The sequence below is a fragment of the Megascapheus bottae genome, chromosome 24 (assembly GCF_031878675.1).
Source record: "Megascapheus bottae isolate mThoBot1 chromosome 24, mThoBot2.hap1, whole genome shotgun sequence".
Lineage (NCBI taxonomy): Eukaryota > Metazoa > Chordata > Mammalia > Rodentia > Geomyidae > Megascapheus > Megascapheus bottae.
The window spans coordinates 2,388,034-2,415,377 of NC_143532.1; the positions used below are offsets into that span (position 1 = coordinate 2,388,034).

Genomic DNA, 27,344 nt, shown 5'->3' on the forward strand with positions numbered 1-27,344 from the left:
CACTGATGACGAGCACTGGGCCCTGCAGAGCTAGCTTATCAGACGGTTTGGCTGAGCCCCTTCCCCAGCTCCCCCCCCCCACCATCCTGCTCCTCCACAGGCTGAAGAATAACCTGCTTCTCTTCACTGCCCAGGACCTGCGGATGGCCAAACAACCGTGCCCCGAACACGCTATATCCTGGTGTCCAGAACCTACGGCCATTACTCTAGGCAGAGCACTAGGGCCATTGTAACAAAAAGGCCCAAGGAGGCCTCTCCAGTCCTGGAGGCCAGGCGTCGGAGGACGGCGGTCAGGGTCACCCCCACCCCCAGGCTCAGGGCAGCCAGGCCTCCCCTTTCCCTAGTAGCTCCTGGTGTGGCTGGTGACCCATGGCACACCGTGGCTGGTGGCTGCAGCCAGCATCTGCCTGCATCTCAGGCCGGCTCCTCCACCTGTGTCCTCTCCCAGGTGCCCCAGTGAGCATGGCCTCATCCCAGCTTGGTCACATTATCCCCAGCGGTCCCACCGTGGGGACCCCACCGGGGAAGGACCTGGGCAGGTGTGATTCCGTTAGGGATCTGGCACTGAAAGCACATCCCGAGGGAACTGAGGGTCCCACTGGAACTATAGGCTTTGCTTCTGAGAGGGAGGGCAGAGGAGGGGGTGTGTGATGTCTGGGGGAAGCAGGTGGCCTCGAGAATGTGGGAAAGGCATTTGCTGTTAGAGCCTCCCGTGGGAACCAGCTCTACCCTCACTTTGTACCCTGGATCTCAGGCGTCTGACCCCTAAGAGCATAAGACAATAAAGGAATGCTGTTTTGGTTCACTTGGCTTGTGGTTGTTTGTTACAGCAGCCACAGGGAACTCATGCAGACCCGCAGCTAGCCGTATCTGTGAACTGGCACCAGGGAGGCCCCAGGCCAGGCCCCAAGCTTCCCTGCGTGGGAAACCTCTGTGAATCAGCCCACAGCTTTACTTCTACGCTGACTCAGGGGCCGTGGCGGCTCCCAGACCTCATACAACTTGGCGTGGCCTGAATCATTTGGCTCTAACGGTGCCTCCGAGAGCCCCTTTACCAGAAACGCCATGCTCACCCAGGTGCTGTCTAGGCCAAATGAACATGTTCCAGATGCAGAAGCTGACACGGCAGCCCCAGGCAGCCTGGCGGGGAGGGGGCATGCCAGGGACTCTGAGCTGGGTCAGTGGGCTGGGAAGGGGCGTATGTAGAACTTCCTCACCTGCATGGGGTACACCCACATGTGAGCAGCCTCCTCCCTAAGCCCCCCTGACACTCAGACCTCCCTCCAGCTATGCCTTCCCTCTGCCTCCTAAGACAACCCCTGGCTAGGGTGAGAAGTACCAGGGGCCCTCCTGCCATACCAGGCCAAGGTCGGCTTCCTGCACTGCCCTAGCCAGCCATCACATCCACCCTCCACCCCTACCCTCCAGCACCCCCTAAGCCATCACATCCACCCTCCACCCCCACCCTCCAACAACCACCCATCAGCTTTCTTGGATTTACCCTAGACTTGTTGATCTGTTCTAGAATGTTCTGAAACTGGAATCATGAGTATGTTCAGGGAACTCTTGACCCCTCCATTTCTCTCCCATCTCCACTTGACACAGGGGAAGTGCCCACCTCCTCTCCCCCTGCCACTCAGGCCTAGTCCTCTGGCCTTTGGGAAAGGGAGGCTTAGCTGCCCAGCGCTGGGTTCAGATCCTTGCCACATGAAGAAGGAACCAGAGCACGGGCCTAGGCATTGTCCAGCTAGCCACTACCATACCATGCTGAGCTCCGTTGGGCGTCCAGCCCATGTGACAGTGGGGGGAGCAGGGCAGCTCTGCCGCCACCAGCAAGGGCAGTTCTGGAGATGACCACGATTAGACATGTGAACCGTGCATCTTTTGTTGTTTTCCGTGGTGTCGGGGAGAGAACCCAGTGTATCTCACTCATGCTAGACACACGCACCGGGCCTAGCCACTGGTGTTCCTTCACAAACCACATTAGCTTTCGCTGCAGCAAGAGCTGTCCTCTGCCCTGGATATCAGAGCACTCAGCGTCATTGCCATGTGTCTACATTCTCCTCCTCCTCCCACATCCAATTCCCAGCCTACCTGCCAGCACAGCCACCAGCCTCAGGCCTGATCAAACCTCTCTCCACACTCAAGGTACAGACTTGGCAGGTGGTACCAGTCTCCCTAGAAATACCTTGCAGCCTCTCTTCTGCTTTTACCATGCGAGTCATTTTATGTGTTAAGCCAGGCTATCGTACAAGTAGGCGTACCAACAGGGATACACAGGTCTACCCACTCGGTAGCCACTGCATCCCGCCAAGGCTTGTGAAACAACCCACGATGGCACAGTGAGCCTTGTGAAATCGCTCACTGTCCAGTTCAGCTTAGAGGAAGCAACGACGGGGATGGGAAGTCCAGCACAATGGGCGTCCCTGAGACCCTGATCTCAGCCTGATAGCTAGAATTCCAGCCACTGTTTCACACCACTGGGCCTTGTGTCATCTGCTACAGCGCTGACAGTCGGGTCCGCCCGCAGGACTGCTGGAAAGATGGAGTGAACTACCACAATAGGTGATGCTGTGCACACGGGGATGGCTGCTCAGCCCCAAATAGTCCCCAACATCCAGTTAACTCGCGAGCCAGCCAAGGGCTGGCCTTACCACCACCCCACGTGCTACACAGCAAGCTCCCTGGTGAGCCTTGAACTTGGATCTTCCTGATTCTTCCTCCCAATGCTGGGGTAACCAGTGTGCACACACAGGCATGAGCAGGACGCACCCCAATAAGTCTACCTTGTCAAGAGCATATCACATCCCTCAATTACTAGCCCTCCTAACGGGGCTTTCAGAACAAAAAGCAAAACTGAAGACCTGAAAGGAGAACTAGACAAACCCGAACTAGCCAGAAACATCAGCACTCCCTACACACTCATGTACATGAGGAGACAGAAAATCAGTAATAAGCTTAGAGCCAGCTTAAACAAGGTCTGGAGCACTCTACCCAGCTGTAACACAATATACCCAGGCTTCTCAAGTGCATAAAAGTCACTGAGCTAGCACCCAGTTCACGTGCCCACAGCCATCCTGAGCAATGGCTACCACACGGGCTCTGTAACCCTATATGGTTCTCCTGCGTCCTTGCCTAGCAAGCCAGACACACAAAGCCAATAGTCACGTGTGAGGCCTTAAACCAAGCCCTGTCTCCAGGTATGTGCCTTTTTTATTTAATCTGAAAATAAGACATGTACATATGGCTATAAATCCATAAATATGCTCCCCCCATTTCTGACCCAAATCAAGAATCTAAGTCATCTCACTGTTGCCTGGACACATATCTGATAGTGAGCACTGAACAAGGAGCACCCATCCTTTGTAGTCTGGAGTCCTCCACTCCACTCTTCTCCTTTGCCTCAAGGCTTCTGGGGCTCGAACCTCGTACATCAGAGCCATGTTGTTCAGAACGGATATTCCGTAATCTCAACCCCACACCATAGCTAGGAAATCATCAAAGGCTGAAATCCTACAAAGCATGTTCTCTATCTACGGTGGAATTAAACTTTAGAAAACTATCTCAAAAATCTCCAAACATTTGAAATACGTCTAAACAACCGAGAGGCAGATGAAGAAATCACAGGGCAAAGTGGAAAGTATTTTAGCTAAATGAAATTGCAGATGTGTTAAGCAAATGTGTGGGATGAGGCTAAATGGACACATGGAGATGAACACATCCGAGCAGAAGATTTCCAAGCCAGGGAGCCTGAGCTTCTACCTGGAAATATGGCAGGAGCTGGGCATGGTCACATCACACATGGGGGCCTGGGCTGGAGTTCGAGGCCAGCCTGGGTGGCATACAGAGTCCCCAGCTCACAAAGGACAGCAACGTTAGAAGAGAAAGAACAAATGAAGTCTACGATAAGAAAAGGGAAATCACAAAGAAATTCATGAAATGGAAACCAAATGAACAGAGGAAAACCAAATCAAAGGCGGCTTTTCCGGTATTCTGGACACAGCAGCTAAGCCTCTGCACAGATAAGATGACCAGAGATAAAATGGGTGGGGTCGGGGCAGGAAGCTCTTGTAATACTCTGTTTCTGTAGCCCGCACCTGGCCTAGGACTCAATTCCTAACACGGAAGAAGACAGATAAGAAATTCTGTGAAAATTTTGTCAAAGGACTGAATTCACTAGAAAGCTGAATCACTTAAGCTTAGTTAATCTTCATGGCACAATATCCACGCCAGCACAGGCCCAGGGGAAAGACTTTCCTAGAAAGGGTCTTACAGGGAGACTCTCCTTGATAAGGCAGAGATCACACCCACTTTGGGGAAGCCCAGGAAGACTCTGGAAGAAGGAAGGGTGGTGAAGACAGACTGCCCACACTGTCCAGGTGGGAAAGATCAGACAGCTTCCCCGGGCAGTTCACGGCTCAAATAGGGCAAAGATAAGAAGGGAGGGAGGGGAGCAGGGAGGGCAGGAGGAAAAGGAGGAAGAGGGGGAGACACTAGTGAAGAAAGCTTTGTTGTAAAATCCAAAACTACCCCAAGATTAAACATTCCTAAAAATACCAACAAAGTTCACAAGAAATTCTGTACCATCATCTCAAGAGATTCAGTGCTTGACTCGGTTAAATTTCCATTCCCAACTCCAAACAAAGTCCTCTTTGAAAGCAAGGGCTGGTCCTCTGCCTCCTCCCACAACCAGGCAATGAAGCTGCAGGAGGATGGCACCTGAGCTGGGCCAGGGTGGCATGGCTGCTGACCCTACCCTGCTGGACACACACCAAAATATCCAGGCAACACCACACACACGGCTTTCTACGTGGCTTATGGAGAAAGTCACTGTGCAGGGTGAGGAGAAATGACCAGCCACGGGTGGCTCACGCCTGCCATCCTAGCTCCTCAGGAGACTGAGATCCCCAGGATCCTGAGTCTAAGTTAGCCTAGGCAGAAAAGTCCAAGAGACTCTAATCCCCAGAAACCGCCAAAACCTCAGACGTGGAACTATGACTCAAGTGGCAGAGTGCTCAGGGACAGTGCCTGGGCCCCGAGTTCAAGTCCTGGGACGGGCACAAAGACCAAGGAGAGACCTGTTGCAGGGAGACTCTGAAGCAGGATGACTCCCACAGCGGGCTGCAGCAGCGCCCAGGGCTCCTGCTTGGAAGCCCAGGGCAGGTGGCACGTGGCCCCTGACCTTGGAGACCTGCTCCAGCTGCAAGGGGGGGCTAGCAGGACGGGGGTGTTGGGGGCACCCCGGGCCGGCTCTGTAATCAACCACCATGTCATGGGGAGCTGGGAGTCTCACGCCCTGTCACGTGCTAAGGACACGCTGGGACGTGAGCCTCTGCGTCAGGCACTGGCCATGTCCCTTCAGGAAGGCCAGAGGTTCCCACAGGGACCAGCTCCAGCTCATGCTCAGAAAGACCGGGCCCTTGGGGACTGGGGTGGCAGCATTCTACGCAGAAATTCTGGCTTCCCAGAATTCCTAAACCAAAACAGCACACCAACCCACAGAGCTTGCCAGGGACTGCGCCAAACTAATTTCCCAGCCAGCAGCCAGCGTCACAGGAGCAGGCAGCAGCTCAGCAGATGCTTGGGGCTCTGCAGTGTAGGGGGAAGCGTGTGAATGCCATTTACCCAGGTTCAAACCCCTCTGCAGGGCCCTCGGAAAGCCTAAGTAAGGGTGGCCAGTGCCACCAATCCCCAGGACGGGACTCAGCAGAGAGGAAGGCCTGACTTTGGCCAGATCTCCAGATACAAGTCAATGAATGAAATGAACCATACCTCCTTGCACTCTCCAAGAGTGGTACCTGAACTAGAACTCTGAACCTCACACTTGCTAAGTAAGCAGGCACTTGCCATATTCCCAACCCTGATAACCAAATTGGAAAGCAAATCACCAAAACTGGGCTGCAGCTATGGCTCAGGAGGCAAACATATTGCCTGGCAACAGACCCCAAGTTCAAACCCCAGTACTACCAAAGAAAACCCACCCAACATTGACAATAGTTCCCCAAATGGAAGTAGGCTCAAACGTCACGAATCTTGCCCACAGCTCCATGTCATAAGTCCACACCTACCCCAGAGGGCTTCTCCTCATTCTCCGGGTGGAAGGAAACCAGGCAAACGCCTGGTGCCCTGTGGCTGTGGAGGAGGCGGCGCTCAGGCAGTCTGAAACAAGAGCAGCCATACCATCCTTGCCGGGGCCAACCGGCAGCAAACCAGGGTTCGCAGATTGGGGTTCCTGAAATAGGGGACAAGAACTAGGAAGAAAAAGAAGAGAGACAGACACACCGGGTCCGGGATGTCCGCAGTCCAGGCAAAGACTGCCGAGACTGCCGCGTTTATTTTCCACTCCCCCTTCTTCCCTCCTCCTCTCCCAGGGAACCTCCAGGTGTTACATTCATATGGTAATTCTCAGGTCATTTACATAGAATAGGGCCAGAAAGCAATAAGACAATATAGCCATCGTCTGATGCAAGTCAAGGTACAGTTTGATTCCATTCTGGCTCCCAACGCCCGAACACATCCTCACAAGCTCAGTTTGGATTTACAGGGAAATAAAATAAAAAGAAAGAAAGGCCGAAATTGGGAGCCAGTGGCTCATGCCTATAATCCTAGCTACTCAGGAGGCTGAGATGGAGGGTCACAGGTCAATGCCAGCAGGGCACGAAAGTCCGTGAGACTCTCCTCACCAATTATCTACCAGAAAACTGGAAGTGATGTTGTGGCTCAAAGTAGTAGAGCACTAGCCTTGAGCTGAAGAGCTCAGGAATAGTGCCCAGGCCCAGAGTTCAAGCCCCAAGACCCCCAACCCCCCCCCCCAAAAAAAGGTCAAGGGCCAGGAGTTTGGCCTAGTTTGACTGGGGTTCGATTCCTTGGTACCATATACATAGAAAAAAGCCAGAAGTGGTGCTGAGGCTCAAGTGGTAGAGCTCTAGTCTTGAGAAAGTCCAGGACTGGCAAAAAAAAAAAAAAAAAAAAAAAAAGAAGGTTCAAGGTAGGAGTGCATCCAGCACTGAAAGGGATCCATCAGATGAAAAATAAATGAATAAATGTTTATGGGTTGAAAAACACAACTCCCTTAGGAATTCTCCCAAACTGATAGATAGGGTCAAGACAAATGTATAGGTTATATCCAAACTCCAGTGTGTTTCTACCCACACTGAGATGGGAAGGCACAGGGTCTTGGGCAAGCAGATGGAATGAGTCCTGCCCTGCCCCTGCTCCTGCTCCTGCTCTGGCTGACAATCAGGACCCGAGTGCCCCTTTCCCATCCTGGTTCTGGCCTTTCCTCCTTCCTTTGGTCAGGAGCGCTTTGAAACGAGAGTGATCAAAATTCCACCTCTTCATTTGCAGGCTCCCACACTACAAACCAAAGCTGGCACAGCTGGCACACAATACTTTTGATGAGTGAACAGAGGGGTTCTGGTAACTGTTAGCCGAGGACTGAGGCTATTTGTAGAAATGAAAAGGTTGTGTGTGGTAGACAGCCTGCCACAGATGAACCACTGGCAGCCCCAGAGCCCGTGGCACCCCCACAAACTCTCAGGACAGATGGCCCCAGTCACTTCCAGGAGTGTAACAAAGCCCCATGGCCACAGTTATTACATATCAATTTGAATTCAAGCTACAATTCTGGAGGCTAGAAAAATGAAGTGTTTGATAAAACCCCAACGTGCTCTCCCAGACATATTTTCCCTAAAGTTGGAAACCCAGAAGTATTCCAGAAAGAACATAATCCTTAGGTTTAGAATCTGTGCTTAACTCATCTGAATGGAATGGTACCCAGTGCCTAAGTCTCTGTAAGCTTGGGAGGCCGTGCCAGCCACCCTGGGCATGGAGACACAGGGGACAAGGATTATAGATTTACAGAGGGAAAAATGCCCACTGCAAAATGCACAGGCTACCCACACATGTAGACTGGAAACAAGCTGAGGTGGGGTGGTGGCTCACACCTGTAATCCCAGCCCGCAGGAGGTACGAGAACAAAAGAGACTGAGGCCAGCCTGGCCTACATAGTGGGACCCTGCCTAAGAAAGCAAGTAACAAACAAAGCAATCACAAGCAGAGCTATGGCTCAAGTGGTAGAATGCTGGCCTTGAGCAAAAAAGCTCCAGGACAGTGCCCAGTCCCTGAGTTCAAACCCCCAAACCAGATCAAAAGCAAACAAACAAACAAAAAAGCAAACTAATAGAAAACAAGCAAACAAGCAACCAAGCCTTAAGACTTGCATCCCCAGGTAGGAGGCTTGTCACTGAGATGGAATCCTTCTGGTAAGGCTGGAGGGATATGCAGAGGGGCTAGGTGGCCCTGGGGCAGGCTGCATGGTGTGGCGAGGTGGCGAGACAGGAGCTGGAGTTGCACATGGATCCCCTGCCACTCACAGCAGTGCCTGCTAGCACACACCTCCAATTCTGCACACCTCACAGAGGCGCAGTGGGGCAAATCATGCATGCTACCACGGGCAAAGTACACGACCAGCTGCACTGCTCCTCACTCAAGCCCGGGGCCAACTGCGTCCCTACCCGACCTTCTGGAAACATGGGGTCAGCCACTGGCCCAGTCTGGCCCAGGATTCCTGCTGCCTACAGTGAGTGACACCAAGAAGAGGGGCAAGGCTCAATGGTGGGAGCTGGCCATTTGGGCGACTGCAGGAAGGGCAGGCCCTGGGTATATTTTGAGGGGGACTTCAGCACATGATGTGTGACCCCAAAGCCCATGGAAAGATGTGCACCAAGCCTGCAGCAGGCTGTCACCTTGCCGGGCAGTGTGATGAGATCTCCTCCCAGCCCGGCACACACATCCATTCCTGAGCACGGGCCTCTTCCCTGGGAGAACCCAGAGAGCTCCCGCAGGAAGCCAGCCTGTCTGTCCACACGCTGTGGGCAGAGACCCCACGAGCTGTTTACACAGCAGCATGTTACTCAGCTCCCGGCAGGCACTCCACACTGTGTGGAGAAATCTCAGAACAGAGACAGGGTGTACAGATTACAGCAGGCCACTGATAGCCAGTTCACAACTAAAAATGACCTGTGGCTGTGCCTCTCACCCGAGAAGACGACATCCTAGCACAGTGAGCGTGAGTGCCCAGAGTCTGGTACCAGCTCCCAGAGCGGGCGCCGCACTCCCATAAAACAGGCACCAGGCCTCTGCCCCCACAGAAGTAGGTCAGTGTACCACTGCTGCCCCAGTGCAGTGACAGCTTGGATCGGTGGCTACCCAGAGCAGACCACATGACCTTGCAGACTTGCCTCTCTCACAGTACTTTCCAAACCACAGCATCGGGAATGGCAGGGACAGGCACCTACCACTTAGAGGCTGGCCCGGCTTCCCGCCTGCCAAGCCCACTCTTTCCATGGAAAAGGTGCTGGCCACCAGGCCCCCGTCAGCAGATCTCAGGGACTGGCATATGCATTCTAAGCAAGGGTGCTCACTAATGCAGATCAGGATGAATGAATTGAGGATTTCTATAGGGCTTCAAGCCCAACTGAGGAGCTGCCCCCACCCTGGTCTCCCTGCTGTCCAGGAAGGCCATCAGACTAAGGGGAGGGGGAGGAAGGACACGGAGCAGCTTGGTTCCAGGGGAGTGCAAGTTGGGGGGGGGCCGAGTTACAGTGCAGCTCCCTCAGTACCCCTCAGTTCTGAGTGTGCCAATGCCTGCTGGGCCAAGCAGGCAAACACTTCCAAATTTCTAAGTTGAACTTGTAAAATGTCCACCACATGGTCACCTCCAGGACTCAGGAGCAGATTTTAAGATGAATTCCAAGAAAGAATTGGAAGCTGCAGCAGATGAAGAAAGGCAGTGTCTCAGGCAGGTATCAGGGGCTCAGGGTTGAGGACTTGGATTCCAGTGGCTGGTGAGGACAGCAAACTGAGTGAGCAAGCCAAGCAAGCAAGTTCAACCCCTGAACTCAAAACTCCAGTATCAGGGGATAAGAAAAGGAAAACACATCTGGTGTTGGCCACTAACATCAGCCCATCGAGCACAGGTTTTTGAGATAAGGTCTTGCTTCCTGGAAAACAAGAATGGAAGAAGCCCAAAGAACCTAGGTGTTTGGTCTTTCCAATGTTTAGCTGATGGACTGAATGCCTCCAAGAGACGCCAAGGAGCAAATCACATCTGGTTCCACTCTGCACAGCTATCCTCGGCTCAGGCAAATAAATGGCTGATGGCCACCCTACCACACAGGCTGACTTGGTAACAGTGAGTGACTGCAGTCAGCTTTCTGTCACCTCTGCAGCAGCAAAAATGTCACGGACAAAATGATGCATTTGTGGATTGCACATTTCCATTCCCACTGCCTCAGGGAGACCATTACTGTCCACTAAGAAATGAAAGTGGGGGACCCTGTGAGCCACGTGTGTTACTCACATAGGACAGGGAAACCCTCTGCCCATACCACAGAGGCTACAGCTCTTAGTTGACATGGGCGCACTGCGTAGTAACCCTGAGACCTTGCAATTTTGTCAGAACATCTTAGCCTTCACTGACTTAAAGCCACCCACAAAGCTATGTCAAATCTAATAAAGAAAAGTCATAAAATATCTGTAGTCCTGAAACAGGATCGGGGTTAAGTTCCAAGTGTAAGATGGCTGGCCTAGAACCCGGGAACTGGAACTGTGATGCTCACACAAGCTAGATGTTGCACAAATCACAAATGCAGCATGCAGCATCTCTGGAATGGATAACGAGCTAAACCTATCATTCACTCTGCTAGAATTACCCCCCTGTCTACCCATGGGCTAAGTCACTCAGGAACCAATCCTTAAGTCTGGCCTGGTATCTCCTTGGTGTACTCTGGCATTGCTGAGCCAGTATGGGCAATGAGAAATCAATATGCTTCAGCTCTACCCATCGTAAGAGCTTCCGTGTGGGGACCACATGGCTGACTGAGATGCCCCAAGGTTCCATGGACTTAGTGCAGCTCTTACCAGGAGAGACTTGTACTCCTTCTAGGGATGTCCAGTCAATCCAGTCTACTAGGGCTTGACCACCTGCAGATCAGACTGGAAGCAGGAAGGTCTTCTCATCTGAGCACACGCAAGGTATTTCCAGTAACTGCACCTTTGTTTTGGCCTCCAGGTCAGCATGCTCCTGAGGCTGTTCAATCTGACCCAGGGACACTGGGTAACACAGCATGTCACATGTGGGTCAGGACTGACACGACTCCCAGGAGCATGGGAGGGACGTGGTGCAGCTCTGGCCTCAGTAAGCCTGGAAAGTCCCATTTTCCACCAGTGCTTGTTTCAGCCAGGCATGGGGACACATGCCTGTCAGCCCTGCACTGGGGAGGCTGGGGCAGGAGGATCGAGGTGGAGACCAGCCTGAGCTGTATTGCAAGAATCTGTCTTTCTCCCCTCCCTCCCCTCAAAAAAGAATGGAGCTTACTCCATCTTTGGTTGTGTTGCGAGTGTGGGCTCCTTCCCCCAAATTAGGAGAAGCTGCTTCAGAGTGACTCACCAACCAAATCAGAACAGTCACCACTGGGTAAGAAGGCTATGTGCATGACCCTGGAACTGGAATTCTACAAGTAAGCTATGGTGCCACAAAGAAGTGTCTAGAAACACCCGATGGGAAAGGAAGCGCCCGAGGAAAGACTCCACAGTGAGCCCCCAAGGGGGGCACCGCACCCACCCTGCAGAAACCCACTGCTGCTGGCCTCCTCCCCTGGCCTCGGGGCTGACCACACGCAGGGTACTGCTGAGCCGCCTCAGTGAAGCTCAAGTGTGAGGACACGCGGCCTTGACTTCACTAGGCCAAGGAGCAAGAACACTGCCCTCTGGTCACTGAAGATTCCAAGTTCATTTCCCCAAATGGGGCTGGACTATGAGTTGGGGAACATTCCGGTACAGTGCCAGCTCAGCTCCACACCAGTTAGGTTGGTAACTGCAGTACTTGCTATCACTCCAAGGTCCCCAGGAAAGGCATTCACACCCCAAGACACCACACAGCTTTAAACCAACTTTGTGATTTTTATTGATGGGTGACTTTAGTTCCTAGGCATTACTACACTGGGCACGACTGGGGACGCAGCGTCAGGAGCGGACAGCAGATCAGGAAATGTCAGCCTCAGCGCGGTGCCGGCTTGGCACTGGAGGCACACAGAAGCATGAGTGCAGCCCGGAACCTTTCAATGGCAATCAAGTTCCCATCACCCATCTACGCAGACAAACATCTTAAAACTCCAAATATCTGATCTGCATGGTGTATGTGAGCAGGTCTCACTGCAACATTACCATGCTTCCGGGAGGATCCAGCAATGGGGATTTGTTTTGTCTGTTTTCTGTTTGAAGTAAGAACTACTTCTTCTCTGATAACTGGCTCATTTTTAATCATTTATCAAAAACTAAAGGGTAGGGGAAGGAAGTGTGATGGATTAAAAAATTTCATTTCTTAAGGAAAGATAAAGTTCATTTTCACAAATTTACAAGTGTTGCTGGTGCAGGATTTATTCTACTAAGCAATTAAACTGGGATCAAATGCGACTTCCTGTATCTCAGGAATCGGCGTTATTCACAAATACGGTTGTTATGGATTTTCTTAAATCAAGAGAGTCTGTTTCAACCAAATGATTTTGATTTGGAAGGTGGAGGTCAACATAAACTGGGCTGCACAAACCCAAGCATCTCCTCTTCATTCTAGCCCATTTTTGCGAGAGGGAGAAAGTTTCTAAGGAGCCACTACGAGAGGCAGGAAGTTAGTGAGAGTTAATGGCCTACAAAGCGGCGTCAGGCACACACGCACACGCAGACACGCGTGCGTACACACACACGCACACGCACACACACGCACACAGGGGTCACAGCAGGTCCACGCGGCGGTAATACAGGAGGTAGGCTGTGCGTTCAGCAGTCGGCTTCACCACTTGGTACTGGTTAATCACCTTGACCATCTGGTCATCGATGCGCAGCCAGCCGTTGAGCCCGATCTGGAAGACGTCCGTAGTGTAATGGCCACCCGTGGCACTGTTGCCATGGTGATAGACCACTGAAATAGTGCCAAGCAGATTTCATGAGAAAGGCTCCGTCCACAAATGGAGACAGCTGTCTCCCCCTCCTGCCCCCCATCCCTCCACTCAGGCTTCAAAGCAGATGTGCTCACTTGTGTGAAGAGGCCACTCTCGTGCCAGGACCAGCTCAAGGCCCAGATGATGTGTCAGTGTGGAGCCCCAAATTTCAGGTAAAGCCCACACTCTCAAATGCTTTTAGCTTCCTAGGAGTCCTTTGCAGAGTGAGCAGTCTTCCCCGAAACTGCCTGGCATAGTATGCATGCACTACTGCCATCGCTCTAATGGAGAAAGAAGTAAGGAACAAACCTACTCACCGGCAAACAGCCTATAGGTTCTGTGGCATTTGAAATTCTTATTTTTAACGCCTGGAGAAAGCAGTTCTGAAAAACAAAGACAACAATACTGAGAGGAACAAAGCCGACACCAGGCTGGGTACTGATGGCTCATGCCAATCCTGTTCTGAGGACTGAGGCTCAAAGCCAACCCAGGCAAAAAGTCCACGGGACTCATTTCTCCAATCCGCCAGCAAAAAGGCAAAAGTGGAGGTATGGTTCAAGCAGTAGAGCGCTAGCCTTGAGCAAAAAAGCTAAGAGGCAAGGCCAGGGCCTAGGCCCTGAGTTCAAGACCCAGGACTGGAACTAAGAGGTGGGCGGGGGGAGGGGGTTAGGAACACTAGCAACAGCGACCCACTAGGCCAGCTACCTGGTGAGCAAGAACACACAAGTGCCAGGCACCTCTTGTTTCTAGCAGAAAAGGAGCTATGCAGGGAGCGCAGACACGAGTGGCAGCCAGCCCACTACTCCTTAAAACAGGAACTGTAAGCTCCAGGAAATAGAAAAAAGAGATTCTTTCTTTGCTGCTGTTTTTTGTTTGTGTTCTTGTTTGTTCACTTGTCTGTCTTTGGAAGGGTATGGAGGGGCCCAGAATTGGAAGGACAAAGGATAAGGAAATACAGTAGTGGGACTTACTAGACATTGTGTTGAAAATGAACTATACGACTCATGGGTGGAGATGAAAGGGAAAAACTAGGAGAGGGAAGAGCGGACACTGCCCCAAAATAAGTGTACTCTACCCGACCTATGTAACGTAACTGCTTTGAACATGACCTTTGTAATAACATTGTAAAAATGAAATGAAATGGCATTGTGAAACCTGCAGAAGCCAGTGTGGAGATTGTGGACTACATTTTGTGTCTCACCTCAAAAAAAAAAACCACCAACAAGATGAGAGGAAACAAAATCTACGCAAGCATCATAAGAAGCTGAAGCAGACAGTGCAGAACATGAAGATGCAGGCCAACAGCCAAGAAGCCATGAGAGAGGACACCTGCATTCTAGATATCACAATGGGAGAATGACTATTACATTCTTCTCAAGTTTTCCTTCTTTCTGGTTCTCGAACGGGGTTGAGGCCTGCTGCCCCATGTAACAGCTCTGAGTGCAAGAGCAGGGAGAGCCCTGCTGCCACGGAGCCAAAGAGGCTGCTCTGCCAGCCAAGAGCTGTGTTGGAGTGGAACCTGAAGGTGATCAGGGCCCCCCAAGGCCTGCACTAAAAGAAGAGGCAGGGCATGGGCACCTGGGTCGGGTAGGGGTAAGGCAGGTAATGCCTTTGGTTTCCCAGATGCCACAGCCTGCTGAAGATCACATGGTGGCTGAGAGCCTGTTTACCTGTGGATGCTCGATGCATGGCCACTGAATCTGGAAGCAGAGGGCACCCCACTGCCATTGGACAGGCTACATGGTGCTAGGATTTGGTTTAAAGAAAAGCAGTATCTACTACAAAATTCAGTATCCATAAAATGTTTGCAGAAAAATAATGCCCTTCTGGATGGACAAAGATAGATTGATTCCTTCCTTCCTCCCCCCGCCCCTTTAGTACTGGGGATTGACCTCAAAGTCACGCATTTGCTGGACTGACACTCTGCCATAATCCCAACCCTCTTCACACTCATTGTTTTTTGAGGTGAGGGTCACTTTATGCCTGGGCTATGATCCTCTTGCTTATGCTTCCCTTGTTGGAATGACAGTGTCTTGAATCATGGTCTAAAAAGGCACTTTAGGGGCCGGGGGGTTGGTCTATGGTACAGTGCTTGCCTAGCATGCACAAAGACCTGGGTTCAATTTCTCAGTACCACATACATAGAAAAAAGCTGGATGTGATGCTGTGGCTCAAGTGGTAGAGCACTAACCTTGAGAAAAGTCTAAGGACAGTGCTCAGACCCTGAGTTCAAGCCCCACGACTGGCAAAAAAAAAAAAAAAAAAAAGGCATTTTGTAAGATATTGAATACAAAAGTCTATTACTATCAAGAACCTGCCATGAGGGCCGGGAGTTTGGCCTAGTGATAAGAGTGCTTGCCTAGCATGCACAAAGACCCGGGTTCGGTTCCTCGGTAACACATACATAAAGCCCAAGGACAGTGCTCAGGCCCAGAATTCAAGGCCGAGGACTGACGAAGGAAAGGAAGGAAGGAAGGAAGGAAAGGAAGGAAGGAAGGAAGGAAAGGAAGGAAGGAAGGAAGGAAGGAAGGAAGGAAGGAAGGAAGGAAGGAAGGAAGGAAGGAAGGAAGGAAGGAAGGAAGGAAAAGAAAAGAAATTCCCATGAGAAATGGGGAGAAGGCCCTCCCCAGCCCTGTCTTGGCCTCACTGGCCCCGGGGGAGGGTGCTACACCAAGCCAGGCGCCCCCAAATTACCTTTGCTGATCTCCAGATCCACAGGATAGTCGATGTTCTTGATCAGCTTCTGGCAGCCGCCAGTCTTCTCATAAACGAATCGCTTCAGGTGCAGCACGAGGACAGGGGGCAGCTTTTCCAGAGTCACTCTCCGGCTGATCTCCACCTGGAAACACGCCAGCCCTCTCACTGTCTGTGCACTTCTGCTCAAGCCCTGCTAAGGCTGCCCAAACCTCTACCAAACACCACCACTGCTGCTTCTCCAGACTCTGCTGCTTATTCACTCAAGGCAGCTGCCAAGTTTCTGGCTTTGGCTCCTGGCACTTGGATGTTTTAAACAAAAACTGCCCAACAGAATCAAGTCAGAAAACATGGTGCAGGATGAGGCCTAACGTGTGCAAATCCACACAGCGCACGGCTTGGCCAGCGTGAGGCAGGTGCGGAGCAGTGCCCAGGGACTCCTGGGCCTCCACTCAGCCCAAGCTGAGGACAAGGGCAGGGCTGTTCCATGACGCTGGAAGCCCGCCCGGAACCGTGTCAGCACAGTCACCGCAAGCTGCCTGCGCCTTGCAAGCCAGGTAAATAAATGACATCCAAGCACCGCTGTCTGTGATTTAATGCAACCTCACAAGAACACTGTGACCTGCTCAAACAGCACTGCCCCTCCTTCCCAGCACGTCTGCAAGTTCACTGCCACAACCTCAGACACAGAGCACGGGCATTCTCTAGTGCCAGACAGTGTGGAAGTGCGAGGGCACCAGGACTCTCCACAGCCTTAGCCTTACTCCCAGTACCACTCTAACAGGAGAACACCAACACTAAGCAAGCATAGGCTTCTCACATTCCTTCGACCTCTAATGTTCTGAAGATACACAATCACCCGTGAAACAGGAGTGTCTGGAGTGCTAAGTCAGCTAGTCAAAGCGGTGCGGTACCATGTGCAGGAGCGAGTGCTGTGTGTGAGGCAGTGTTCAGCCTAGGACATGGTGACTCCACTGCCAGAGAATAAAACAGCACCATCCAGCGTCCCAGCAGACACAACTAAGTGACTGTGGGGAACAACTGTTTCAACCACTCCATCCTAAAAAGGTGTAAATCACCCCACTGGAAAAGCCAGGCCAGCCCCTCCTCCCCCAACTCTTCCCAGAAGGCCTCAACAAGGGGCCCTGATGCCAGAACACACCTCTTGTTTGGTTTTCGTGGTATAGCCTTGGACAGACTCTCTGGCCACCAAACTTTCCAGCGCATCCTGTACAGTGCGGATCTTGTCAGACTGGATGTCCAACTGCAGTGTGAAAAACGGCTGCAAAGTGGCCGATTCCTTTGAACTCTGCTGGTAAACCACAGACCTAAGAATCAAGAGCAAAGAACAAATGAAGACACCACACCCTTAAAAGTAAGTAAAAGAGAAGCAACAGACACTCTTGGAAATAAGATTATTCATAATCACTTTCAGACCAGACACAGAAAAGGCAAAAATGCGCTGAACTTAGAAATAACTGTTGACTCCATCCTCGGAACACAAAGCTCTAAACCTACAGTTAGTTCTAATCTCCCGGCTCAATCACTGTGGCCAATCTTCCCACCCCATAGCACACTCTTTGCCCTGCTCCTCCCCAAATCCCAGGCAATCTCGAAGGCTGGCGGGATATAAAAATGACACACAGAAGAAAGAGGAATGAATAGGCTCCGGATGAGAAAAACAGAAAGAGAGAAGCCAAGCCAACCTTGTTTTCTTAGTATTCAATTTCATTTTTTTCTTAGTTTTCTGCCCATTTCTCATTTAACCTCAGCAAAGCATTCCAAGAGCTCAACAAGGATTCTATTTCCGCAGCTGGATTGACTAGTTTATGGACAAAAGGACATGGTCATGGGCAAGTATTCAGGCCTCATGGGTCAGACACCGTGAAGAACTGGCTGCCAGCCAAGGTGAATGAGCACTACTAGGAATCTCCCAGCCACACAAGTTCCCTGGGTTCCAAAACAGAATGACAGAGAGCAGCAAGGAACATGAACGAAGAAACTGTGTTACCCTCCTGACTTCATGTTCTGTTTTCAGCCAGGTGCTGGTGGCTCACACCTGTAATCCTAGCTACTTCAGAGTTGAGATCTGAGGACCATAGTTCAAAGACAGCCCCAGACTTCACTTTCTATCTCCTCCAATACATGCACCACCGCTGTCATGAGAACAATCTAAGCATCCATCCTCAGACAAATGAATAAAGACACTGTGACATATACTGACAGTGAAACACTATTTCAACCTTTAAAAGGGAGACTGGAGGGGCACGGAGTTTGGGCTAGTCTAAGAGTGCTTGCCTAGCAAGCACGAAGACCCAGGTTCAATTCCTTGGTACCACATACATAGAAAAAAGCCAGAAATGGCGCTATGGCTCAAATGGTAGAGTTCTAGCCTTGAGAAAGCTCAAGAGCTCAAGGACAGTGCCCAAGCCCTGAGTTCAAGGCCCAGGACTGGCCAAAAAAAAGGGGGGGGGGGAGACTGACTGGAGTTGGCCTACTGGTAGAGTGCTTGCCTAGCATGTACAAAGCCCTGGGTTTGATTGTTCAGTACCACATACCCAGAAAAAGCTGGAAGTGGTGTTGTGGCTCAACTGATAGAATGCTAGCCTTAGTTAAGCAAAAAAGAAAATCCCAAAAACAGTACTCAGGCCCTGAGTTCAAGCCCTGGGACTGACAATCAATCAATGATTGGTGAATATAGCCATTAGCCACAATGCAGGCATTGAAAGGATATATATATATTTTTTTCTTTTCTGCCAGTGCCAGGTTTGAGCTCAGGTTCTTCGCACTGTCCTTGGGCTTTCCTCAAGGCTAGACCTCTACTACTTGAGCCACAGCACTACTTCCAGCTTTTTCTATGTTTGCGTTACTGAGGAATCAAACCCAGATTTTCATGCATGCTAAGCAAGCACTCTACCACTAGGCCAAACTCCAGCCCCTGTTTTCTTTGTTTATTTAAGTGAAAATAGTTGGGGCACTTGCTACTCTGTGATGACTTGTATTCCATAGCATCCTGCTATGGAGTAGATACACAATAAAACATGCAAATTAATAAATACAATGGCCCCAACCAAGTGCATGAGATTCTCCCAAGATAAATACCTCTAATCAGGCAGCCTGTTTCTCACTGTCCAGCACTGACCTAGAATCTGGAGGGGTTCTGTGGCACAGAGGTCCTGCAGCGCACCATCAGGCAGTGGGAGAGCAGTGGAGGCAACAGGCAAGGAAAGGGCAAGCCTAGAGTGCCAAGGCAAACAGCACGCTCACCTCCCCTTTAGCAGAGCCCAATGGCACTAACCTGATGTGTCCCCCAAAAATGCCGGTGATTGGCGTCTGGATGAAGTCAGCCTGGCGGGTGACTGAGGTCTTATTCCTGGGACCCACCTGCTCCCATTCATCCTCACTTCCTGCACCTTGATCTTCCTGCTCCTCCTCATTTACCAAGTGGCTTCTGGGCCCATTGGAAATCCTCACTTCTGAAAAGGAGAGTTTATGAGAAGTCGAAAAACAGAAACAAAGCTTCTCCATCAACCACCTAAACAGATGTTCAACTGCCGTCTCAAAGACCGAGTATGCTCTACATTGAAAACATGGCATGCATGCACGCATGTATGCATGTATGTGGGCACACACACAGCTTCACTGGATTCCTATCTTGGAAAGGCCAGGCATGGTGGTAGATACCTATAATCCTAACACTTGGGGAGGCTGAGGCACAAGGAGTGAGAAGAGACCCTGTGTAAAATGCCACAAGAAAACAAAAGGATTTGGGATACCTGTAGAAGTCGGAAGACGCTCTGGAAAGAAGATGCTGTTACTGTAGAGCAGTGACGACTAGGGTTATACGGAAAAGATGCTACTGCAACTTTACATCCCTCAGAAAAATGTGCCCATGAGGGCCAGAAGTGTGGCCTAGTGGTAGCATGCTCATCTGGCATGCACGAAGCCTGTCGATTCCCCAGAACCACATATACAGAGAAAGCCGGAAATGGCACTGAGACTCAAGTGGCAGAGAGCTAGCCTTGAGCAAAAAGTATCCAAGGACAGTGCTCAGGCTCTGAGTTCAAGCCCCAGGACTGGCAAAAAAAGAAAAGAAAAAAGAAAAACGTGCACATGGGGCCAGGAGCATGGCCTAGTGGTAAAGAGCTCACCTAGCATGGACAAAGCCCTGGGTTCAGGTCCTTGGTACCACATACACAGAAAAATCCAGAAGCGGCACTGTGGCTCATGTGACAGAGCGCCAGCCTTGAGCAAAAAGTGTCCAAGGACAGTGCCCAGGCTCTGAGTTCAAGTCCTAGGACTGGCAAAAAAGGAAAAAAAAAAAACCCATGTACATACTTTGTATATGTACCGACACACACACACACACACACACACACAAAAAACTGGTTAAGAGCTGCAGACCCCAGCAGTTACAGAGGCACCCACCATTTCCTAATTAAGGTTTGAAGCCGGCATGTGGCTAGCAAGACCAGTTGCCTACCCTGTGCCAGGTCCTGGATAAACTTGAATTCATCTAAATACAACATTCTCAAGAGTACTTGGCGGGCAGTACAAAGAGCGAGTTGTTTTATGAGGAAAGGAGCAGTTGGGGAACGTGGGCCAGCACAGAGAACCTATTCCCAGAGGATCTGCTGGGGGGATGTGGGGGCGGGGGAGAAGGAGGTTCTGCTGCACTTGGCCAGGCATGCAGCACCTATCCCCAGACATTCTGTTATACTGCACCATCGCTTACTTTCGCTGTTTGGTGAAAGGAGCTTCTTCAGGCTCAGCATCTCCTCGTGAAGTCCATTGAGAATGAAGCCTAAATACTCCTCGGCATCTTCCTGCCGGCCCTGAGGAGATCAGACACCACCGCATCAGTCTTCACCCACCACAAAGCTCACAGTGTCTATGTGTGCAAACCAAGACCTGCTTACACCCAGCCCTCAGAATAACGGGGGACCAGAAACACAGACTATTCTCTACAACTAAAGAGTTTCATTTTTTTATGCATGCCTTTTCAAATTGGTTTATAATATACATGTGCTATATTAAGAGAAAAAAGAAGAGGATGAAGAGAAAAAGGAGAAAGGACAGGTAGAGGAGAATATTTACTTAACTGTTGCTTTCCAGGCACTGGTGGCTCATGCCTGTGATCCTACTCAGAGGGTGAGGTCTGAGAATTACAGGTCAAAGCCAGCCTAGGCAGGAAAATCTGTGAGACTCTTATCTCTAATCAATCACCAGAAAACTGGAAGTGGCTAGTGGTACTAGCCTTGAGCAAGAGCACAGGGATAATACCCAGGCTATGACTTTGAGCCCCATAGCCAACCAAAAAAAACCTTGCCAAGCGCTGGAGGCTCACGCCTATACTCATGCCAAGATCTGAGAATCATGGTTCAAAGCCAGCCAGGGCATGAAAAGTCCATGAGACTCTCATCTCCAAATAACCACCAGAAAACCAGAAGTGGTGCCGTGGCTCAACATGGTAGAGCAGTAGTATTCAGCTGAAAAGCTCAAGGGCAGTGCCCAAGCCCAGAGTTCAAGCCCCATGACCGACCCCCCCCCCCCAAAAAAAAAGCGTGTTGGCCTTAGTGCCAGCTACTTGCGAGATAGAGGTAGAAGTATAGGTAGAAGTATTGAGATTTGAGGTCTGCCTAGGTAAAAGCAGGAGACTATCTGAAAAAATAAACTACAAATGGTAGAAGAACTAGGAATGGTGAGAGTGCTTGCCCAGCAACCACAGGGCTCCCTTCCCAGTACTAGGGGAAATTTCTTTGTTCAAATGAAATAGAAGTTTGAGAGTGGAATGTCTTAGCTCCTTGGCACAAGAGCCCAGGACTCTTCTTCCTCAGAGGCTTAGGCAGTCTCCTTCTGCCCTCACCTGGTAGGGAGTGATGGGGAAAGAGCTCAGATCCCAGGTGACAAACTATACCGAAAGCTCCATGTGCCACGCCTCACTGTGAGACAATAGCCACACACTGTAAACACTTGGACACAGCTACTCCTCCATAAATCTGAGTGCGTCTCAGCCTGAACACACAAGTTGCAGCACTGGAGACAGGTGGCAGAAGTGCTCTGTCAGGCAGTCACACACCTTCTCAGACAGGCTCGACTTGATAACCGTCAGGAGTCTGTAAATGTACGTGGGTTCAAAGGCAGCTCCAGGGCGAATATCCCTCACGATTTTATCCCCGGGAGCTGCAAGATAAACAGGACATGGATGTTTTAAGCAAAAGGATAGAGAACCTGAGCACCAGTGTCTCACACCTATAATCCTAGCGGCTCAGGCAGGAAAGTCCATGTGACCCTACCTCCCATTAACCAACGGAAAACTGGAAATGATGGTGTGGCTCAAAGTGATAGAGCAGTAGTCTTGAGCAAAAGAGCTCAAGGACAGAGCCCAGGCCCTGAGTTCAAGTCCTGCAACTGATAACAGATGGACAGATGGTCCTCCTCCCCACACTAGCTAAGAAGCCCGCTCCTCTCCTACTTCACAGAGTCCATAGAAATGAGCCTTGCAACTGACTTACCTTGCCGGGGCTTGGGGGGCACTGGCATGTTAGTGAACTCGTTCATTAGCCGAACACTAAACAGAGAGGAAAAGTACACTTTTAAGAAGACATACTTCAGGCTGGGAGTGAGGCCTACTGGTAGTGCTTGCCTAGCACGCACGAAGCCCTGGGTTTGATTCCTTGACACCACATACACAGAAAAAGTCAGAAGTGGTGCTGTGGCTCACGTGGTAGAGCACTAGCCTTGAGAAAGACCAAGGACAGTGCTCAGGCTCTGAGTTCAAGCCCAGGACTGGCAAAAAAAAGAAAGAAAAAAAAAGGCATACTGGAAGTGAGACTATGAACAGCTACGTAGAACATTCATGAGTATGTGTACAGTAGATTGTAGGTGATCAATGCTACAATAACTAGTGAATCCTTAAATCCTGACTACGTAACTACATATTTAAGTGTAATTTTAACCTGGTGAGTGCTACAATGTTCTCTCCTGAATCTGAAGAATACACATAAGCAACGTTTCCAACTCCATCCATAATCCAATGGTGCATTTTTTTTAAAACAAGACAATTGTAAGTGTAGGAAATCAGGATTGTTTAACTCCTCAATCTGAATGACTCCTGGGAAGTCCCACCCCCTTTTGGATTGACCCCTTACTTACAAGCTGTCTATCATGGGTGTCGACGTGCAGGGCCTTTGCACTTTGGAGTACAGAGGGATGAACTTCATCAGGTGGTACATCGGAGGGCAGGCAACCAGGGCCTGCAGTGTCTGGATTATGGTGGGAAGACAAAGTAAAGGAAAGGAAACAGACCCAGCACATCCCCTAAGGCACATTAATTACAAGAGCCAATGTCGGGCACTGGTGGCTCACATCTATAATCCTAGCTGCTCGGTTCAAAGCCAACCCAGGCAGGAAAGTCTATGAGACTCTTATCACCAATTAACCACCAAAAAACCAAAGTGGAGCTGTGGCTCAAGTAATAAGAATACTAGTCTTGAACAAAAAAGCTCAAGACAAGGTCCAGGACCTGAATTCAAGTCCCAGGACCAACACTGCCCTCCCCCATCCCCTCCCCAAAAAGGCATTGAAAAACTAAAAAACAAATAAACCAACTAATCACAAGGACAACTGCCTTGTCATGTCCATGTAAGGATTCATGTGGACGCTTTACATTCAAGAATTTGGAGGGTAGGCACTGGGCTCATGCTTATAAACCTAGCTACTCGGGAGGCTGAGATTTGAGGACTTTAGTTTGAAGCCTGCCCAAGCAGTCTCTCATCTACAATTAAGCAGTAAAAACCTGAAAGTGGAAGTATGGCTCAAATGATAGCATGCCATCTTTGAGAGAAAGAAAACTTGGGTTCCTAAGTTCAAGTCCCAGTATAGGCAAATAAACATCACAAACATCTAAGAACTTGGTCTGGGGGTGAACATGACAGTGCATGCCTATAAACCCAGGAGGAAGCAGATATCTGAATCAGAATAAATTTGCAGTGGTGCCTCTGTCTTACTACTTGGGGCCACTGCAATAAGAAATTGAGCAGTGAAGCTGGGTTTCGGTGGCTCAAATCTATAATACTAGCTACTCAGGAAGCTGAGATTTGACGATCAAGGTTCAAAGCCAGCCCAGGCACTAAAGACTTTGAGACTTTTATCTCCAATTAACCACTAGAATACAGGAAGTGGGGCTGAGGCTCAAGGGGTAGGGTGGTAGGTAACCTTGAGCTGAAGAGCTCAGGGACAATGTCCAAGCCCAGGGTTCAAGCCCTATGACCCACCAAAAAAAAGAAAAAAGAAAACAAGAAATTGAGCAATAAGAGGATGATTCTGCCATTTGCTATTCCACAAAGCCTTCTGAAGGACGGAGTCACTGGGGTCAGGCTAACCCTATCTACAAGGTGGGTAGACCAAGTAATGAACTGTCTCTGGTTGCTTGAGGAAGCTGCTCTAAGTCAAATGCACCCAAGAGGAGACCACAGCAAGCCAGAGGCAGGGATGTGTCCAAGGATACAGCATTAATGTAGCACCAGTTTCCTTTATTGATCAGCCCCCGTGGTTGCAACGACACAGGCTTATGCACTAGGGTTACATTCTCCAACAGCTCTGAAAAAGTCAAGAAGCATATGTCAGAGATTAATGGCATTCCAGGGAGCAGGACTTAAGCCCATTCACAGCTTCTAAACATGGCTTTCCAAAAGGCAGGTTTATCTGTGAAAACTCCTGTTGTTAATGCCTCATTCAGTATAACGCCAATGATAGAAACAGTTGTTAACTCTCCCTGTCCCCAGCCCATCACTCTTTACCTTCCTGTGCCATATACTAAGGAGCACAATACCTAGAACAAACATAAAGCAACACGTTAGGGAAGAAGCTGGAAAGACAAAATTTTCCCCCTCAAGGCTGACAAGGTCTTCTCATGCACAAACCACATCTGAACTCCAACAGCTAACACCAAGCCTGGCATAACACTGTTGTGCCCACTGGCTGCACAGTGAGTAAAGACAACTTTTTTCCTTGACTGTACAAGTTTTTCCATTCACTCTTCAGTTCAACCACTGTTCTCTACACTGCAACTTCTGACCCCAATTATGCAGCCTCTCATCCTCAGATTCATCTTCTGACATCTCTTCAACCTTCTGAAAGCTGTGAAAAACCAATCTTAGTGGTTCATCATCAATAATGCTCTAAAACAGAGGCTGGAAGCATAGCTCCAGTGGTAGAACATCAACCAGGAAAGACAGCCTGAGTCTCATTGCTAAGTTCTGAATACCAGAGAAGAGAAGAGAAGAGATGAGGAGAGGCTTGAAACAAGACAAGGTCTCCCAGACCTCAGCAGCATGAAGAATCCTATAACCACACTGGCTGTTAACATATGAACATGACCCCAAGGATGCTAATTGGTTGGACTTGAAACTGAGGCCTGTGACCATATAGGAACTGGGCTAGGCCTGAATGCCATGGTGTGTGATCTACAAATGGGCCTATTTGCTATCTGACCAGGTCCTAGACTCAGGCGCAAGTCATTCACACAATGCACATGGCTTTTCCACTGCAAGGAACATTCATTTTCCCTGCTGGATCTCAACTCGCCTGCAAGGGCTCACACACAAGTGCGTGCACACACACACACATGCACACAGCTTAGGGTGGAAAGCACGCACTCGGATGTTAAGAACAGAGAATAAGTGTGGACCGCTCGGCAGGAGGCCTGGGCAGCAGTGATAGGGCACACTCAAGTTTCTGGGTGGTAGAGCCCTCCATTTTCCAGCTCAAGGTGTGATGAAAGGTGAGGCCAGGTCTCAAAGGCATGGATATCAGCTTTAGGAACCAAGCAGGGTCGGGCCTCAACCATGCGTGTGGAGCTTCCCTCTGAGCACTCAGACGTGACTGAAGGTCACAGTCATTCATAGCCAGTGAACTCCGCAGTGCAAGCCAGCCACAGGAACAGGCTCTGCCACAATCTCAGTGAGCTCTGGGCCAAGGTGACTCCAGCAGCCTGGAGCCAACCACAAACCCATTCCTCTCCTACGAGCACTTGGGGAAACTACACAAGTCACAACTGTCCCCTCCATCTAGGGACTGATAACTGATGTAACTTGTGGTTTATCTGTTGGATTGTTTGATGCGGCAGGCAGATTTTTCAAGTCTCTTTCCCATAACGTGAAGTTCCAGTGTCTTAGCATCATCTAGTGGTTAGCACAGTCACTGCAAGAACCAAACAAAAGGAAAAGCCAAACCCACTTCCCAACAGATAGCAAACCAAGAGCACATGTCACTAAAGGCTGGACAATCCACCCACAGGAGGGATGCTCTCCAGAGGGTGAACTTTTCTCAGATGAGCACTCTTTTATCATTGCCTAAGAGAAAATGCATAGTGGGACTCATACCTATAATCTGAGATCTGAGGATAGTGGTTCAAAGCTAATCCATGTGGGGAAGTCCACAAGACTCTTACCTCCAACTCATCACTTAAAAAAAAAATTGTACTTGGAGTTGTGGCTTCAGTGGTAGAATGCTAGTTTTGAGCAAAACAAGCTCAGACACAGACATACGGGTCCTAAGTTCAAGCCCCAGCACAAGCACACACAAAAAAGCACAAACTACTTAAGAATCTTTCCCTTTGAAGGGCAAGTGTGTGTATGTGTATGTGTATTGTATGTGTATGTGCATTGTATGTGTATGTGTATTATATGTGTATGTGTATTGTGTACGCGTATGACTTTTAGACTATCAACACACAGAACAGGTCTTAAAACGACATGTCTGTTTTTACATAAAATGTATAAATATATATGGAAATTTAGTCAACTTGTAATGGTTCTGCTGCTCTCCAGCAAACTAAAGGAAAAGCCACCGAGCAACATCACAGACCAGATCACATAGTAAATGATGTTGCTAGAAACTCTAGAAGCAGGTTTTATCTAGCTCTCTTTCACTGCAGTTTTACTTGGCCTAATCTCTCCTGTTCCAATATCATGCAGGCACATTTAGAGCTATGTAGAAACATGACTGAAACATGAAGCACAAAATAGCTGTGTGCACTAAAGCACTCACTGACAGTTTAGTCTGGGATGTGACACGTGGTCCTAAGTCAAATCCCACAGAAGGGCTGTCGTCCACTGAAGACAAGCAGTGTACTTCTACGTATCAGTGGTAATGAAGACAGAGCTGCACTGACAGCCCTTAGACAGATGCCTTCCTGGCTATTGTCCTTACTGAAAATGACCAATCTCCTCTAAGAGTAACACAAACCAGCCAGCCATAGACTCTACTCCTAAGCAGACCTGCTCTGTTTAAATTTATACTTTTTTTGAGGTTAGTGTTCTGGTAACACACTCATCCTTCATGCCTATTGTACATGACTTTATAACTACTGATAGGAGGAAAATGCCAGTAACATAAAATGTTGACACAAACAAGATGGTCCTGCCACCAAAAAGGTGTAAGCAGCAGGCTTCAGGGGGATAAATGGATATGAGGAATCAAGATAGGCTGGCATCTCACTTTCAATTGCCTCACATGTCATTCTTATTTCTCTGTGAAACTGACTTGCCTTCCTAATTTGAATTTCTTTAGATTATGTAAAAATAAATAAGCTTTTGGCCGGGAGTTTGGCCTTGTGGTAGAGTGCTTGCCTAGCATGCACGAAGACCG

The 27,344-nt window shown here is 49.7% G+C and overlaps 1 protein-coding gene across 1 annotated transcript in view; it reads right to left on the minus strand.

Moving 5' to 3' along the window:
• Positions 1–11,944: 11,944 nt before the first annotated feature.
• Positions 11,945–27,344, minus strand: part of Usp10 (ubiquitin specific peptidase 10) — a 40,244-nt gene continuing 24,844 nt past the window's right edge. The window contains exons 5-14 of the mRNA XM_090357197.1: positions 24,202–24,293; positions 22,848–22,957; positions 22,208–22,263; positions 21,772–21,875; positions 20,428–20,527; positions 18,991–19,168; positions 16,855–17,020; positions 15,693–15,837; positions 13,316–13,381; positions 11,945–12,979 (exon numbers count right to left, since the gene is read on the minus strand). Of these exons, the coding sequence (XP_090213323.1) occupies positions 12,792–12,979; positions 13,316–13,381; positions 15,693–15,837; positions 16,855–17,020; positions 18,991–19,168; positions 20,428–20,527; positions 21,772–21,875; positions 22,208–22,263; positions 22,848–22,957; positions 24,202–24,293 (1,205 nt within the window). The 3' untranslated portion in view covers positions 11,945–12,791. The remainder of the gene's footprint in view (positions 12,980–13,315; positions 13,382–15,692; positions 15,838–16,854; positions 17,021–18,990; positions 19,169–20,427; positions 20,528–21,771; positions 21,876–22,207; positions 22,264–22,847; positions 22,958–24,201; positions 24,294–27,344) is intronic.